At 37.1% G+C, this 14,148-nt stretch overlaps 1 protein-coding gene across 5 annotated transcripts in view; it reads left to right on the plus strand.

Moving 5' to 3' along the window:
- Positions 1 to 14,148, plus strand: part of UNC13B (unc-13 homolog B) — a 160,243-nt gene that overhangs the window by 50,134 nt on the left and 95,961 nt on the right. For 4 of the 5 annotated variants that reach the window (XM_049625804.1, XM_049625833.1, XM_049625815.1 and 1 more), the window contains exon 5: positions 10,272 to 10,506. In XM_049625804.1, coding sequence (XP_049481761.1) covers positions 10,272 to 10,506 — 235 coding nt within the window. Of the gene's footprint in view, positions 1 to 6,194; positions 6,231 to 10,271; positions 10,507 to 14,148 lie in introns of all 5 variants that reach the window. The other variant, XM_049625851.1, reaches the window with a different exon arrangement.

Here is a 14,148-nt window from a genome sequence, read left to right on the forward strand (position 1 = left end):
TCTTTTTCTTTTTCTTTTTCTTTTTTTTTTTTTTTAAGTGTGTTATAGGGGCACCTGGGTGACTCAGGCGACTGAGCATCTGACTTTGGCTTGGGTCATGATCTCACTGTTCGTGAGTTCGAGCCCCATATCAGGCTCACTGCTGTCAGTGCAGAGCCTGTTTGGGAATCTCTCTCTCCCTCTCTCTCTCTCTCTGTGCCCCTCCTCCACTTGTGCGCAAGCGCACGTGCTCTCTTTCTCTAAAATAAAACATTTAAAAAATTTTTGAAATTCATCCATCTTGTTGAGTGTATCAGTAATGCATTTCCTTTTATTACTAAGTAGTATTCTATCATGGATATACTACATTTTGTTATTGATTCACCTATTGCTAGGCATTTGAGTTGTTTCTGGTTATTGTGAATAATATGAACATTTTCATGATCATATGTTTTAATTTTTCTTGGTTAAATATCTAGAAGTGGAATGGCTGGATCATATGGGTAGATGTGTATTTAACTTTTTCAGGAATAGGCAGATGGTTTTTGTTTTGATAATAGAGACATTGTATTAGAATAATTGAGCATCGTTTAAGGAAAATTGTTTAAGTGGAACTTAAGAATGGGTACCAACTAAATAAGGGAGAAGAGGGAACATTTACTGAGTAATTATCATTTGTCTGGCACATGGAGCTAAATGCTACATACTTAATTTTCAATTTTTATGCAAATTTGAGAGGTGTTATTACTATTCATTTTTTATAGGTGATGAATAGAAGGGCAGAGAAGTTAAGCAGCCTAAGATCACACAGTTAGTAAGTGATGGCTTTAAACCTAGGTTTATCTGGTTCCAAAACTCAAAACCCATTCTATTAAATTAGCAAGGAGTGGAAACGAAGGACATTCTGGCTTCAGAAGTTGAGGGACAAATAGGGGAAATCAGGCTCATTCCTTTATCTCCCAAGTGTGGCAAGCATAGGAACTGTGACAATACCTATTTGCCAGTTAACAAAGACTTTGTTTTGGGGGAATGGTGGACAGTGAGATTTGATATTTATTTGGTATCAGATCATAGAGGGCTTTAAAAGCCGTGAAGATAAATATACTCTTTTATAGATAGTGAGCAGTTACAAATTATCAAAACAGTAACGATGTGATCAGAAACGGGATTTAGGAAAATTAGTCTAGTTGTCATCTGCTGGGTTGATTGAATGGGACAGATCAGAAGGTCACAAGTCCAGCAATAATCTGCAATAATTCAGGCATGAGGTAATGGATTCCTCGATAAGGACTGAGAAACTATGAAGAAGGGACAGTAAGAAGGAGACCTCAGAGTGGAATTAACTATTAAGCTTATTAACAGGCTGGACACGGGAGATAAAGTAGAGAGGAATTTTTGGAATGGTTTTGTGGTTTCTGGCTTGGAAGTGCCAGGAGTTCAGTGGTTTGGGGCTTGAGGTACACTTGGTAATGCTAATCTGCACAGAGCTCATAACATTATAAATACAATGTCATTGCCAATAGAGGCTCAGACTGCCTAACTCTTAGCATCAGGAGCCACTGAACTGCAGGGTAATTGGTTATTCACGTGTTAAGTATGTGAACTGAAGAGGTTTAAGGCTCTAGGGAGGTGGGAAACATTAGCATGCTCATTAAAATTGTCAGTTTGGCACACATTTGTTATGTGTGAATGCCCAATTTGAGAATGTTGCTGGTTTTAGAAGAGGCTCTTAGTGTACTTAGTTTTTTCTGTAACACATTTGGCCACTGTCTGTTCCCTGCTCGCTTCCTTTTTTGCATCCTGTGATAAGCAGTATCTTCCACCATGCTCACATTCAGTGTTTTACTGTATGAATTGTGGAATCTCTTGATGTCTCCTTATTCCATTGTATGTGCTTCCATTTTCTTGTAAACAGTCTATACTCCAGCTTTCACTCATTAACATTTCTATTAAAGTTTTTAGTAACTTCTTTATTTCTAAATCCAGTAGGCCTTTTTCAGTTCCTTTCTTTCTTTCTTTCTTTCTTTCTTTCTTTTTTTCTTTCTTTCTTTTTTTTTGTTTCTTTTTTTTTTTTTTTTTTTTTGACTCTCCTGTAGCACTTAACACTTATTGATCCCTGCTTTCTTGAAACCTTGCTTTTGTTTTTGGTTTTTTTTCTGATTCAGAGATGATACGGCCCTGGTTTTCTTCCTCTCTGTCTTCTTCACACCCTCCTTCATGGACTCTTCCTTTTTGTTTTTTTAAAGTCAGTTTTATTAAGGTATAATTTACATAGAGTAAAAATCTCCCTCATAGTGTCCAGTACTATGTTTGTCAAAACACAAGCACATACAGTCTTATAACCATAACCATAGTTAAGATATAAAGCAGTTCCATCAACCCTAAAAGTTTTCTAAACCCCTTTGGTAGTCAACCACTTCCACTCCTGGCCCATGCAAAACCTCATTTGTTTTCTGCCCTTGTTGTATTGCCTTTTCCAGAAAATTATATAAGAATAATGTAGTATGTAGCTTTTTTTGTCTTTTGGTTTTTTTGTTTCAGTTATCATACTGCATTAGAGATTCATCTGTGTGTTTCTGTTCATGCCTTTTTATTCCTGAATAATACTCAATTATATGGATATACCATGATTTGTTTATTTATCAAATGGATATTTATAGTTATTAGTGAAAATGAATTAGGCAACTGTGAACATTCATGTATAGGGTTTTACGTGAACATGTTTTTATTTTTCTTGGGTGAATACATATGAGAGGGTTGCTGGGTTTTATGGTATGTATATAACTTAGTAAGAAATGCCAAGATTTTCCAAAGTGACCTACCACTTTGCATTCTTGCCAACCATGTATGAGAATGCCAGTGTCTTCACAGCGTCACCAACACTTTGTTTTGTTCTTTGTTTCTTCCCTTCCCTTCTTTGTCTGCTTTTCAAACGTGGCTGTTCTGTAGGTTCCCCTCACCCCTTTGTACAGCCTCCCCCCCGTTATCCTGCATTCTGCCTCATTGTTCTTATATACTGACATTTTAATTTTTATACATGATTTACACCTATTGAGCTGCTATTTTGTGCCAGGCACTAAGGGTACAGCAAGGAACAAAGCAGAAAAATCTGTTTTCGTGGCAGTTTGTATTCTGAAAACTTACAACTCCACATATCTTTCCTCAGCTCCACAACCATGTATCCATCTGTCTCCCAGACATATTCATTTGAGATAGCACATAAATACCTCAAAGCCAATAATCTAACACCGAATTCATCATCTCCTTCAACTTGCCCCTCTCTTGTATTTCTCTTCTTAATGAATGATGCCATACCCACCCAGTAGCTCAAGCTAAAAAGCTGGGTGGTATTATTTAGGTTTTACTCTCCTCACTTCCCACATTCAATACTTATTAAACCCGATATATTTTATGTCACAAATGTACCCACTCTCTCCACTCCCTCTGCCACTTTCCTAGTTTAAGCCATCATCAGGCCAGTATAGTAGCTTCCTTACCAGCCTTCCTGACACCAGTCTCCAGTCCACCTACCCTACAAACTTTTGGCCATACTGCACCACCACCACTCTCTTTCTAAAATGACAATCTGATTCTGTCTCTCCCGTGCTTAATACCATATTATTTCATTCTTATGTGGAATTTAAGAAACAAGCAAATGAACAAAGGAAACATAAAGAGACAAACTGGAAAACAGACTGTCAACCGTAGAGAACAGATTACCAGAGGGGAACAGGGTGAGGGGGCAGGAGAAATAGGTGAAGAGGATTAAGAGTATACTTACCATGATGAGCACTGAGTAATGTATAGAATTGTTGAATCACTATATTGTACCCCTGAAACCAATATAACACTGAATGTTAACTGTACTGGAATTGAAAAAAGAAAAAGGCTGTGACAGCTCTGCATTAACCTCCAGATAATTCCAATTTCCTAACATTATTAAATTTCTAAATATTACCTGGGACCTCCTTTGATTAGGTTCTTTTATAACCCTGTAGCCTCCCATTCAGATATGCTAGAACTGTTTTCAGGTTCACCGAATATACTTTTGCATGTATAATTTCCATTTCCTGGAATAATCCCTTACCCCCTTTATTGGTACTTATGCCTAGCAAAACCTAACAATCCTCAGTATTGTTCTACTGGCTAGTGAGATGTTTTAGTGCATTTTTGGAGTGGGGAAGGAAACTTGCCCACTTAAACTGGTGTTGTTTCTCTTATAATGGTACCACTCTCAAGTGACAATAGGGAACTAGTTGGTCAGAGAGCATAACTTATTTTCATGGCTTAGGGATGGACCTTGTAGATGGCATCAAATCATTCATTTGGTTTAGTCATATAATAGACATTTATTGAGTACCTACTGTGTCCAGGAAACTGCTATGCAGTGCTGTGGTACATTCAAGGATGAGGCAGTGTCCTTCAATGAGAGGCTTCTTTGGGTCCAGAGTTTCAGGAGAAATAGCATTGTCACTTGCTTGGAGCAATCTAGGGTGATAGGCATGTTCTGAAGTTCTGTGATGATTTTTCAAATTTTTTTTTTTTTTTTAAAGAAGCAAGGTAATTATTCACAGTTGTTATGGCAACAGTGGTACAGCGTGGAAGAATTTTCTTTTAGACCCCTTCTTTCCCTGTGTTTAGGGTGTAAGTAAATTATTAAAACAAAAAATGTCATAGTAAACCAACGTATCCTTTTTGAGGGGTGAAAAGAAGAGATGGAGGTAGTGGGAAGAAAGTAAGTATAGGAAGAAAACTGACTCTCAGTGTATAGTTAAATTAAGTAGACTGTGACTGATTAGTAGTAGTCCCATATGCCCAGGATTGCGAGTTGGCTCAGGTAATGAAACCATCCTGTTTTGACGTCATTCAGTGCTTCCAGAATTTTGAGTCTTAACCGCAAATTTTCAAGGGAACTGCACCTTTAGAACTCTGAGGACTTTCTAACCCAGACGTTGACAGTCCCTCAGCAGATATTAGGGTTGTCAGTGTGTGGACCCTCCTGCTTTTATTAGGAACTTATAAGGCAAGCAAAAACTTGGCAACATGACAAAACAACAAGAAATGCCCATTGCTTGCCCTGTTCCAGGGACCTGTGCTAGGTACTTTACGTGGATTTTCTCTTATAATCTTTCAGTAACCAACAAGACTTATACTATTCTCATATTACCTGGAGGAAATGTCTGTAATAACTTCTTCAAGGCCATATAGCCAGTAGTGGCAGAGCTTAAAAGAACTTAGTTTTGGCCTGAGTACTCATATTCTTAATTATGAAGCTAAATTACTCCTTGTTTCTTGGGATAAAGGCCTATTTTTAGTGATTGTGTGCTCATGCACACACATGCATCACATTAGTTGCCTCAAATTCAATTTTGAGTGTGAAATAGGATTTAAATGTAATTAACATTGAATTTTTTTTATTCTGAAAAATGAATAGAAAATGTTCAGTTTTCTCTTGTCATTCAAAGCTCTTGTGTTTTAATGGATTTTATTAAATTCTATAGGCAGTTGAGAAAAAAAGTGGCTCTCTCTGAGCACCCAAAGGGCTACAGTGTTTTATTACATTTTGGAAGATTAGAGGTTAATGCCATTCTTTGGCCTTTTAAAGAGCATCAAAATTAGACATCATTGCTCCCAGACAAGGGAATCACTCTCTTCCACTGTGTTAGGTCTGAGATTCTCAGGGATATACTGTGGTGGTCTCAGATTTGGCAAACATCAAGACAAGGAAGGATTTCTTAGAGACAGGTTGAATTTTTGTCATTTTGAATAAGGAAGGTTATATATGCTCCTAAATGATGATGTTCTGAGACCTAGGCCAGAAGGAGGTTTAAAATAGTGTAGAAGCAGGGATGCCTGGCTGGCTCAGTCAGAGGAGCATGTGACTCTTGATCCCAGAGTCATGAGTTTGATCTCCATGTTGGGTGTAGAGATTATTTAAATAAATAAAACTTTTTTAAACGAAGAATGTAGAAGCTGTTTTTTGTTATTCTGTATGGTAAATTATAGAGAGCAAGGGTACTTTGTAGATTTGTCTCATGCTTGATAGAAGGCAGAACCCTGTCTACATGTTATGTGAAATTAATGGAACACAAGTAGGGCAGGCTCAAGCAAGGTAAGGTGTATAATGATTGATGGGTTGGGGAAATGATCTTTGAATTATTCCTAAAATTGTCTCTGTCACTCTTCTTTTTTGCTACCATTTGCGGTTTTCTTAGGTCACTGGACCTATTTGGGCTGGGGAGAGCAGCAGAGTACGTAAGAAATTGAATTCCTTATTAATTTTCTTGATTTTATCCTTAAAAATTTTTTTTTTATTTTAGCCTTTAACACACTCCCTCTGAACTATGAAGCAGGATATTCATGCATATAAGCATATATAATTCCACCCCCCCTTCTCTCCTACTTAAATCTCAAGAGACCATTACTTGCAATGGAATGGCATATCCTTTCAGGCTGGGGTTTTTGAAGGGAGGGAAGGAGGGAGAGAGAGAGAAATTTCAAACCAAAGTCCCAGTTATAATCTTAGCAGTATCTCTTGATTTTTCCTTCCCAGAGGTAAGTAATACCATCAGCTCCTAGTATAGGAAACCCTCTCCTTTGATCTCTTGGCTAAGGAGTGCAGTGACTAGAAGAAAGTTCATTCTGGAAGTTTATTTTTGTGAACAAGAGACTGAGGACCTGGTTTGACTCTCCTTGAAGCAGCCCAGCTAGGCTGGAAGCCAGCTTCATTCTAGAGCTTTGAGAGTGGGCAGTCAGTTCTTTCCAGCAAGATACACAGCCTCTGGCTAACATTACTGGCTGTGTTATCCATCTTACAGGGGGTTTGGTTGAGTACCAGTGCTTAGATATCCAGTAGGTGCTAAGAGGGGCCAAATTTTGTTCTCCCTGGGATTTCTCATGAATATGTACTTTCTGTCATTTGAATCCTGAGTATTTCCATTACAGAAATGCTGCTCAAAGGTAGCCTGAGAGAGCTAACTTAAGGTTTTCAAGTAGAAAAAAGTAAGCCTTAAAAAAAAATCGTTTGATTTCTCTCTCCTTTTTTCTCAAGCTGATAAAGTTCTATCTGTACTCTGGGTTTAAAGACAGGGATTCAATCCAGGAACACCACATACCAGAAAGCCTCATTGTTCAGTATTTCATTCAGTACTGTTTGAGTGCCTACTCTGTACCAGAGGCCCATTTTTGACCCAGCTTAGATTACTTTCCCCAGGTTCATTTTCTATCATTTCTTTCCATGTCCTTTTATGTACCTGCCAAATGAACTACCAAGTGTTTTTCAAAATTATATATAGGCTTTCTCACTATTGGGCCTTTACACATGGCATTATTTTTATCCAGATTCTAGGAGGTATTTCCCTCCAAACTTAACCTGTTGAAAACCTGCCAGTCTTTCACAATCCTCTCCTCCATAAAACTTTTCCCTGCTCACACTAACAGGAAGTGACCTTACCTTCAACTGATACAGCACTGGGTTTGTACTGTTTTCAAGATTGTTAGTTTCTTGTATTTGTATCAATATTTTCTGTCTCCTATTAGGTTGACTCTACACTCTGAATCTTCTGTGTTGTTTACCATTGTACTTATAGGCACTCAATAAATACTTGAATGAATTAATTTTCCCAGCCTTTTCTATTTTTGCCTTCATACGAGCTCACAAGTCCTCCTTAAGCTGAGTAACCAAACCTGCATATAGGTTCTCTTTCTCAGTGAAACCAAGAGTTTTCTGTTTTAGCTGCAGTGGTGTTGTGGAGGAGAGAGTAGAGCCAGTAAGAGATCACCACTGCCACACTGAAAGCACAATTCTTTTATTCAAGCTTTTTCCTTAATTTCCCTTTTTAGTTTCTAATCAGCCTTGGTGGTGCCAGGAGGTTTACTTTCTAGGGAGATTGAGGATGGTGTCCAGGGAGAAAAGCTAGTCTTTGCTCTCATCTACCTTTTTTTCTATTTCTCTCTGTTGTCTCTCCTCACTTTTTTGTATTTCCTTTCTCCTGTCCCCTCCTACTTTTCATATTCTCTTCTACTTCTAACCTCTTCTTTCTAGAAACATTTTGTTTCTTAATATTTGCCCTTTATTTTTTTGAGTTTATTTATTTTGAGAGAGAGAGAGAGCGAGCGAGCGCACAAGCAGGGGAGGGGCAGAGACAGAGGGAGAGAATCCTAAACAGGCTCTGCACCATCAAAGCAGAGCTCAGCTCGGGGCTTGATCTCACAAACTGAGATCTTGACCTGAGCCAAAATCAAGAGGCGGATGTTCAACCAACTGAGCCGCCCAGGTGCCCCGCCTTTATTTCTTCAGTATAGAAATGTCAGCCTTTAGGAAAGTTTTAGAGTATTCTTCCTGTTAGCCTAGCAAAATAAAAAAGCAGAGCATTATTTAGGAGTAATAGATCAGATGCAGTGAAAAACTAAGTAGTTTCTAACTCTGTATCATGGGCTCCTAATTCTGGCCCCATAATCAGTAAGATTGTCTATCACTGCTCCCTCTTTGGTTCTCTGTGTTGATACTTTTCCTACTGGAGTTTAAGTAGGCTTTTCGGCTTTGTCTGCTTTTTTGCCCCTGTCCTCCCATCTGTATGCATGAAAAATCCATCTGTAGGTTCAGAAAGCACGAAGTCTGAAAGACATACTGGTTTTTGTCCCTTGATCCTTTCTCTCTAGTGTTCAGAACAACAAATGTATCAAGATCTGAAACCAATACCCCTAAAAGTCTCTTTTTTCTAATGTGTGATCAGAATGCTTTCTGAGCAGAATGCTTTGTATCCCCTATGGTTTGACTAGTACCCTTCCTGGCCATTTTTGAAGTTAGCCTCTTTTTCATGTCGATTTTTTTCTCCTGAGGTAATGATTACTCTCCTTTTCTTATGCTCATATGTTGCCTTAAATTCAAAAGGGAAAAAGCTCATGAGATCTTCTACCCCTACTCTGAGCTGTACCCACAAATGTTGTCTGGAATCCAGTGTTCAAATTTTCTTCATTGGTTGTAAAACCCACATGTTTTAGCTCTCTTGTCTCTTTTAGTGGAATTACTATCTACCATGTAGTCCTAGTGTGCAAGCCAAGGTGTGATTTCCCTGTTACCTTCTATTTGTCCCCTGGTTTTATCACTTCACTCTGGATTTTTTTTTCCAGTTCCTTAACTCTTTTCCATTTCCACTGCATGGATGCAGGTTTTTATCTCCTACATGAGCGATTGTGAAAGCCCAATCTTATGGTCTTCAGAAGGTTTTCACTGCCCACGTAACTACCAAGATTTTTTTTTTTAATTACTAATATGAGGAGTCCATCTCCATTTTAGGATGATAAATAATTCCTTTTCCTCACTGTGCCAAATAGGAAATTGGCAAGACAGGACATATGGGATCATGCTTGGAGCAGGATTTGTAACTGCGGTCATTTTAGCTAACATCAAGAATAAAACTAGCTTGTCAGGTGCTGGCCTGAAAAGCAGAAATAATTTTATGAAATTATAGACACTGTTGTTAGATAAACTTGGCTGCATTGTCAGCAAGATTCCATTGCCAGTGCTTATGTTTTCCTCTTTAGCCCAGGCTTCAGATGGAAATTCTGAGCCCCAGGATGTAGGTGCTTGATAGGAGTTGTTAGAAAAACCTGTTGTTGCAGCAAGACAGTGAGACTGTTCTGGAGTGCCTGGCTGACTCAGTCAGTAAAGCATGTGACTCTTGATTGGGGGTCATGAGTTCAAGCTCCACAATGGGTGTAGAGCTTACTTAAAAAAAATTTAAAAGTTGGCATAGTACTTAAAAAAAAAAAAACAAACTGCTGCTATTCTTAGTCAAGCTTTTGGTTTGATTGCTGAACCTTGGCTTTGACTTTCCTCATTACCTGACCAGCTTCTGAAGTTGGACCTGCTTATTGGGTTTAGCCATCTGTTTTTAAAGTCTGAAAGCAGCAAGCCAACTTCAAATGAGAATTTCTCTTTTGCCCATTTTTATAACAGTAAAATACTAGAATCTATGACATTTAGAAACAAATTTTTAACTAGAGTTATGATAGCTAGAGAGTCAGAATTCCAGAGAATTCTGCACTGGGAAAATGCAACTTGGAACTCCTCTTGAGAATGAGCACTAAAATGAAAACAAGTGTCTTGTCTCATAAGGAAAGAAACTTGTGAGTATTAATTGAAACAGTTTTCCATATGGCATTTAAGTCACTTGGCTTATGTGTTCTTGTCCTCAAGGTCCAGGCTTGTGGCTACTTAGGATAGAAGCAGAAGAAAATTCTGAAGAACTAAATAAAGCTGGAATGCTTTGACTGTGCTTCTTTCACAGCTTTTGAAGATCCTGATAGTGCCGTTGATGACCGAGATAGTGACTATCGCAGTGAGACCAGCAATAGCATCCCACCTCCTTACCATACGACTTCCCAGCCCAATGCTTCTGTGCACCAGTTTCCTGTGCCTGTGCGATTGCCACAGCAGCTGCTACTTCAGGGCAGTTCCCGGGATTCTTGCAATGACTCTATGCAAAGTTATGATCTTGATTATCCAGAGCGGAGGGCCCTCAGGTGGGTATTAGAAACAAAGCACTTTCTTTTCCTCATGTGTAGTTTCCAAGATACAACTGACAATATTTTGATGCTTTAACTTGAGGTGGTAGTGCAAATATAGCAATCTGAAAGGCCAAGCTCCAGCCATTCTGTACAGATTATCAGTCTTTTTTTTTCTCTTTTATACATCCCCATTTAGACATTTCTGTTATAAATATTTCTCTTTATGATCAGTGACTCTCACCTGGTGGGAGCATGCTCACTTAGGGTGGATGATTGAAAACCAGCCCATGCCTGTGCCCAGCCCAGTGATTCTGATATACTTTTCACCAAGATTAAAAAAAGAAAATCACAGATGTTAAATGTTTGGATAATCCTTCCTACCTAAATATTTCCCTGGAACTTTAGATGATCTCTTCATAGCAGATTCAGTACTTTTGCTGGAACTTTAGAAAAATTTTAAATACACAAAACATGGTTAAAAAATGTTAAGGTACAATAACGCATATAATGAAGAATCTCCCACTTGCACCTGTCCTTCTCTACCCCATCCCCTTCCTGTCTTCTAGTTCTCACACCACCCTTGTTTGTTTCTTATGTACCCTTCCATAGACTATTATCATATATTTTTGAGTATAAAAACAAATATATATGTATATGCTCCCCCTCCTTCCCCCAACTTAAAAAAAATGCTAACAACATTTGGACAAATACAGTCAACATCCATATTTGTGTTATCTAGATTCATCAATTGTGTTAACATTATGCTACATTTACTTTTTATTTCATTCTCTCTAATGTATATTCATATGTGCATGCATTTGTTTTTCTGAACTATTTGAAATTAATTGCAGATACCATGTTACTTTACCAGGAAGTACTTGAGCATATAATTCCCAAGAGAAAGGACTTTCTCTTACATAGCCTCAATATAATGATCACATTTAAGAAATGTAATAATACAATGATACTATTTAATATATGGACCATATTTAAATTTCTCTAGTTGTCCCAATTATCTTCTGTATATTTCCTTTTTTCCATTTTCCATATTTCCATTTTTGATCTAGGATCCAATCAAAGATCATGGTACATTACATTTGATTTCCTATTTCTATAGTCTACTATAATCTAACATTTTTTGAAGAGTCCAGGCCAGTTGTTTTGAGAATATGCTCTTAATTTGGTTTGGCTGATTGTTTCTTCATGTTTAGAATCAGGTTAAACATTTTTGGCAAAAACATTACAATAGATGCTCAGCAGACACATGATTTTACTTTGCCTTTTTATTGGTTATGTTTAGTTTGACCTCTGAGTTAAGAAATCTGGTATATGCCAGATTTTCCAGTGTAAAGTTACCCTTTGTAATTAGAGTATCTGGAATGATACCCTAGATTGTGTCCTTACTCTGTTTCCCCAACAACATTTTACCTGTTAATTGTAGCATCCATTGATGATCCTTGCCTGAATTAATTATTGGTTGGAGGTTAATATTTTATTTTTATTTTTTATTTTTTTTAATACGGAATTTATTGTCAAATTGGTTTCCATACAACACCCAGTGCTCCTTCCAACAGGTGCCCTCCTCAGTGCCCATCACCCACCCTCACCTCCCTCCCACTCCCCAGCAACCCTCAGTTTATTCTCAGTTTTTAAGAGTCTCTTATGGTTTGGCTCCCTAACTTTTTTTTTTTTTCCCCTTCCCCTCCCCCATGTTCTTCTGTTAAGTTTCTCAGGATCCACATAAGAGTGAAAACATATGGTATCTGTCTTTCTCTGTATGACTTATTTCACTTAGCATAACACTCTCCAGTTCCATCCACGTTGCTACAAAAGGTCATAGTTCATTCTTTCTCATTGCCAAGTAGTATTCCATTGTATATATTTTAAAAACCATTCCAGTTTAGCTCATAATTTTGGTTGCTAAAATTCACCATCCCATAACATAATATAATTTCTTTTTGCTTATCTTGCCAAACTGGTGAATATTAATCCCAAGCCTCAGATGGTTGCCTACCTGCTATACAACATCCTGTCTCAGTTTACTATCATCTGTGGGAATATTTTAAATGAAACTTTTTCACCTATCAAACATCACATAGAATTTTTACTCTTTATAATCTGATTTTAAAAAGAAATAGGCCAGGAATTCTACTGTAGTTGGTCTCTACTCCTTGCTGGTTTATTAGTGAACATTTGCATATTTTATATATTTGATTTTAGTTGTTTATATTGTCCTACTTTAAGAAAAAAATAATAGCAAAAATCCATGACTTTTGACCTTCTTTCCCTCTATATTTCCAAGTTTTAGATGTGTAGGCCAGCAATAATAATGGTGCATCAACCTAAATGACTACATTTTATTTAATTATTACCCTATTATTATTTTGGTTGTTTCCTAGGCTACTGCTATAATAATGTTTAGAAGAGTATTACTAATATACTTTAAATTGCAAATTTTTTCCTAAAATGTTTTTAACTTAATCCCATATAAATTTGGTTTTATTGTATCAGTATAAGAAATGAGTTTAAAGAATAAATATTTTTTCCTCTCCAGCAGAGAAAAATTAACATGATTTTTAAGTAAGCTTTTATCATAGACATTTTTAACTTAAATTTTTGAAATGATTCATCCTTTAAAAAGTTTGAAGAAATTTTATCACCAGCATTGATTTTTAAACTTCTCTCTTACTGTAAATACTAAGTTCTTATAGATGGTCTGAGTCCTTACATTACACAGTTTTTTAGCAAGAACATTTAAAATCCTGAGGGAACAAATGTTCTCAGTACCTGCCAGTAAATTAGAAGTGTAAGAATAAATAGCTTCATTCACTATAGCAATGGCTATCTATTGATTTAAGTTGAAGTATAAAGACTTCTAGGCTGGAGTTAGTTTAGTTTGAGTTTTTGCGGATACTGGAGAATAATGAAACTCCATGTAAAAAAAAAAAATGTTAAATTGGATTTCCTGTCTCAACCAAATGGGCTTTTTTGAAAAATATTTTTAAGTAATCTCTATACCCAATGTGGGGTTTGAATTCACAGTAATGAGATCAAGAGTTGCACCTTCCACCTACTGAGCCAGCCAGGTACCCCAGTCAAATGGGCTTTCACCTAATGAATCCAGAGTAACTGGAAACTTACATAAATTATGTAAAAGCCCATAATTTGAGATTTGAAAATAGAGTTGGACTTTGTTAGATATATAGCCAAAGTATCTCTAGTGTTCAGAGGGATCGAAAGCAAAAGAATATCTCTTGAAGTTTATTATTAATACCTCTTCAGTTTCTCCCTTGAAGATTTTTAGTGACTATGAGACCACTATGATCTTCTTTCTGATTCCTAAATAAATACAATTGGATGTTAGGTCTATAAAAGAACATACTGGGCTCACAGGCTTCTAGTCTGCAGGTCCTCTATATACCCCCACTTGAGTACACAGGAAGTGGGCAGTTTCTAATCTAACTGAAAGAAAGGTCAAGTATCTTATGTATTTATTGACTTAAGTTGGAATATAGCTTCTAGTGTTATAATCAATATAGGGAAAGGTCGTCATTTCACTGTGATCCTCGATGCATATAGTTTTAAATTTCATAAATTGTAATGCTTTAAATAATATGCTCTTGTTGGTCCTGTAACAAGGTTTGCCTTTTGACAGTC

This window comes from Panthera uncia, chromosome D4 (assembly GCF_023721935.1).
Source record: "Panthera uncia isolate 11264 chromosome D4, Puncia_PCG_1.0, whole genome shotgun sequence".
Classification (NCBI taxonomy): Eukaryota; Metazoa; Chordata; class Mammalia; order Carnivora; family Felidae; genus Panthera; species Panthera uncia.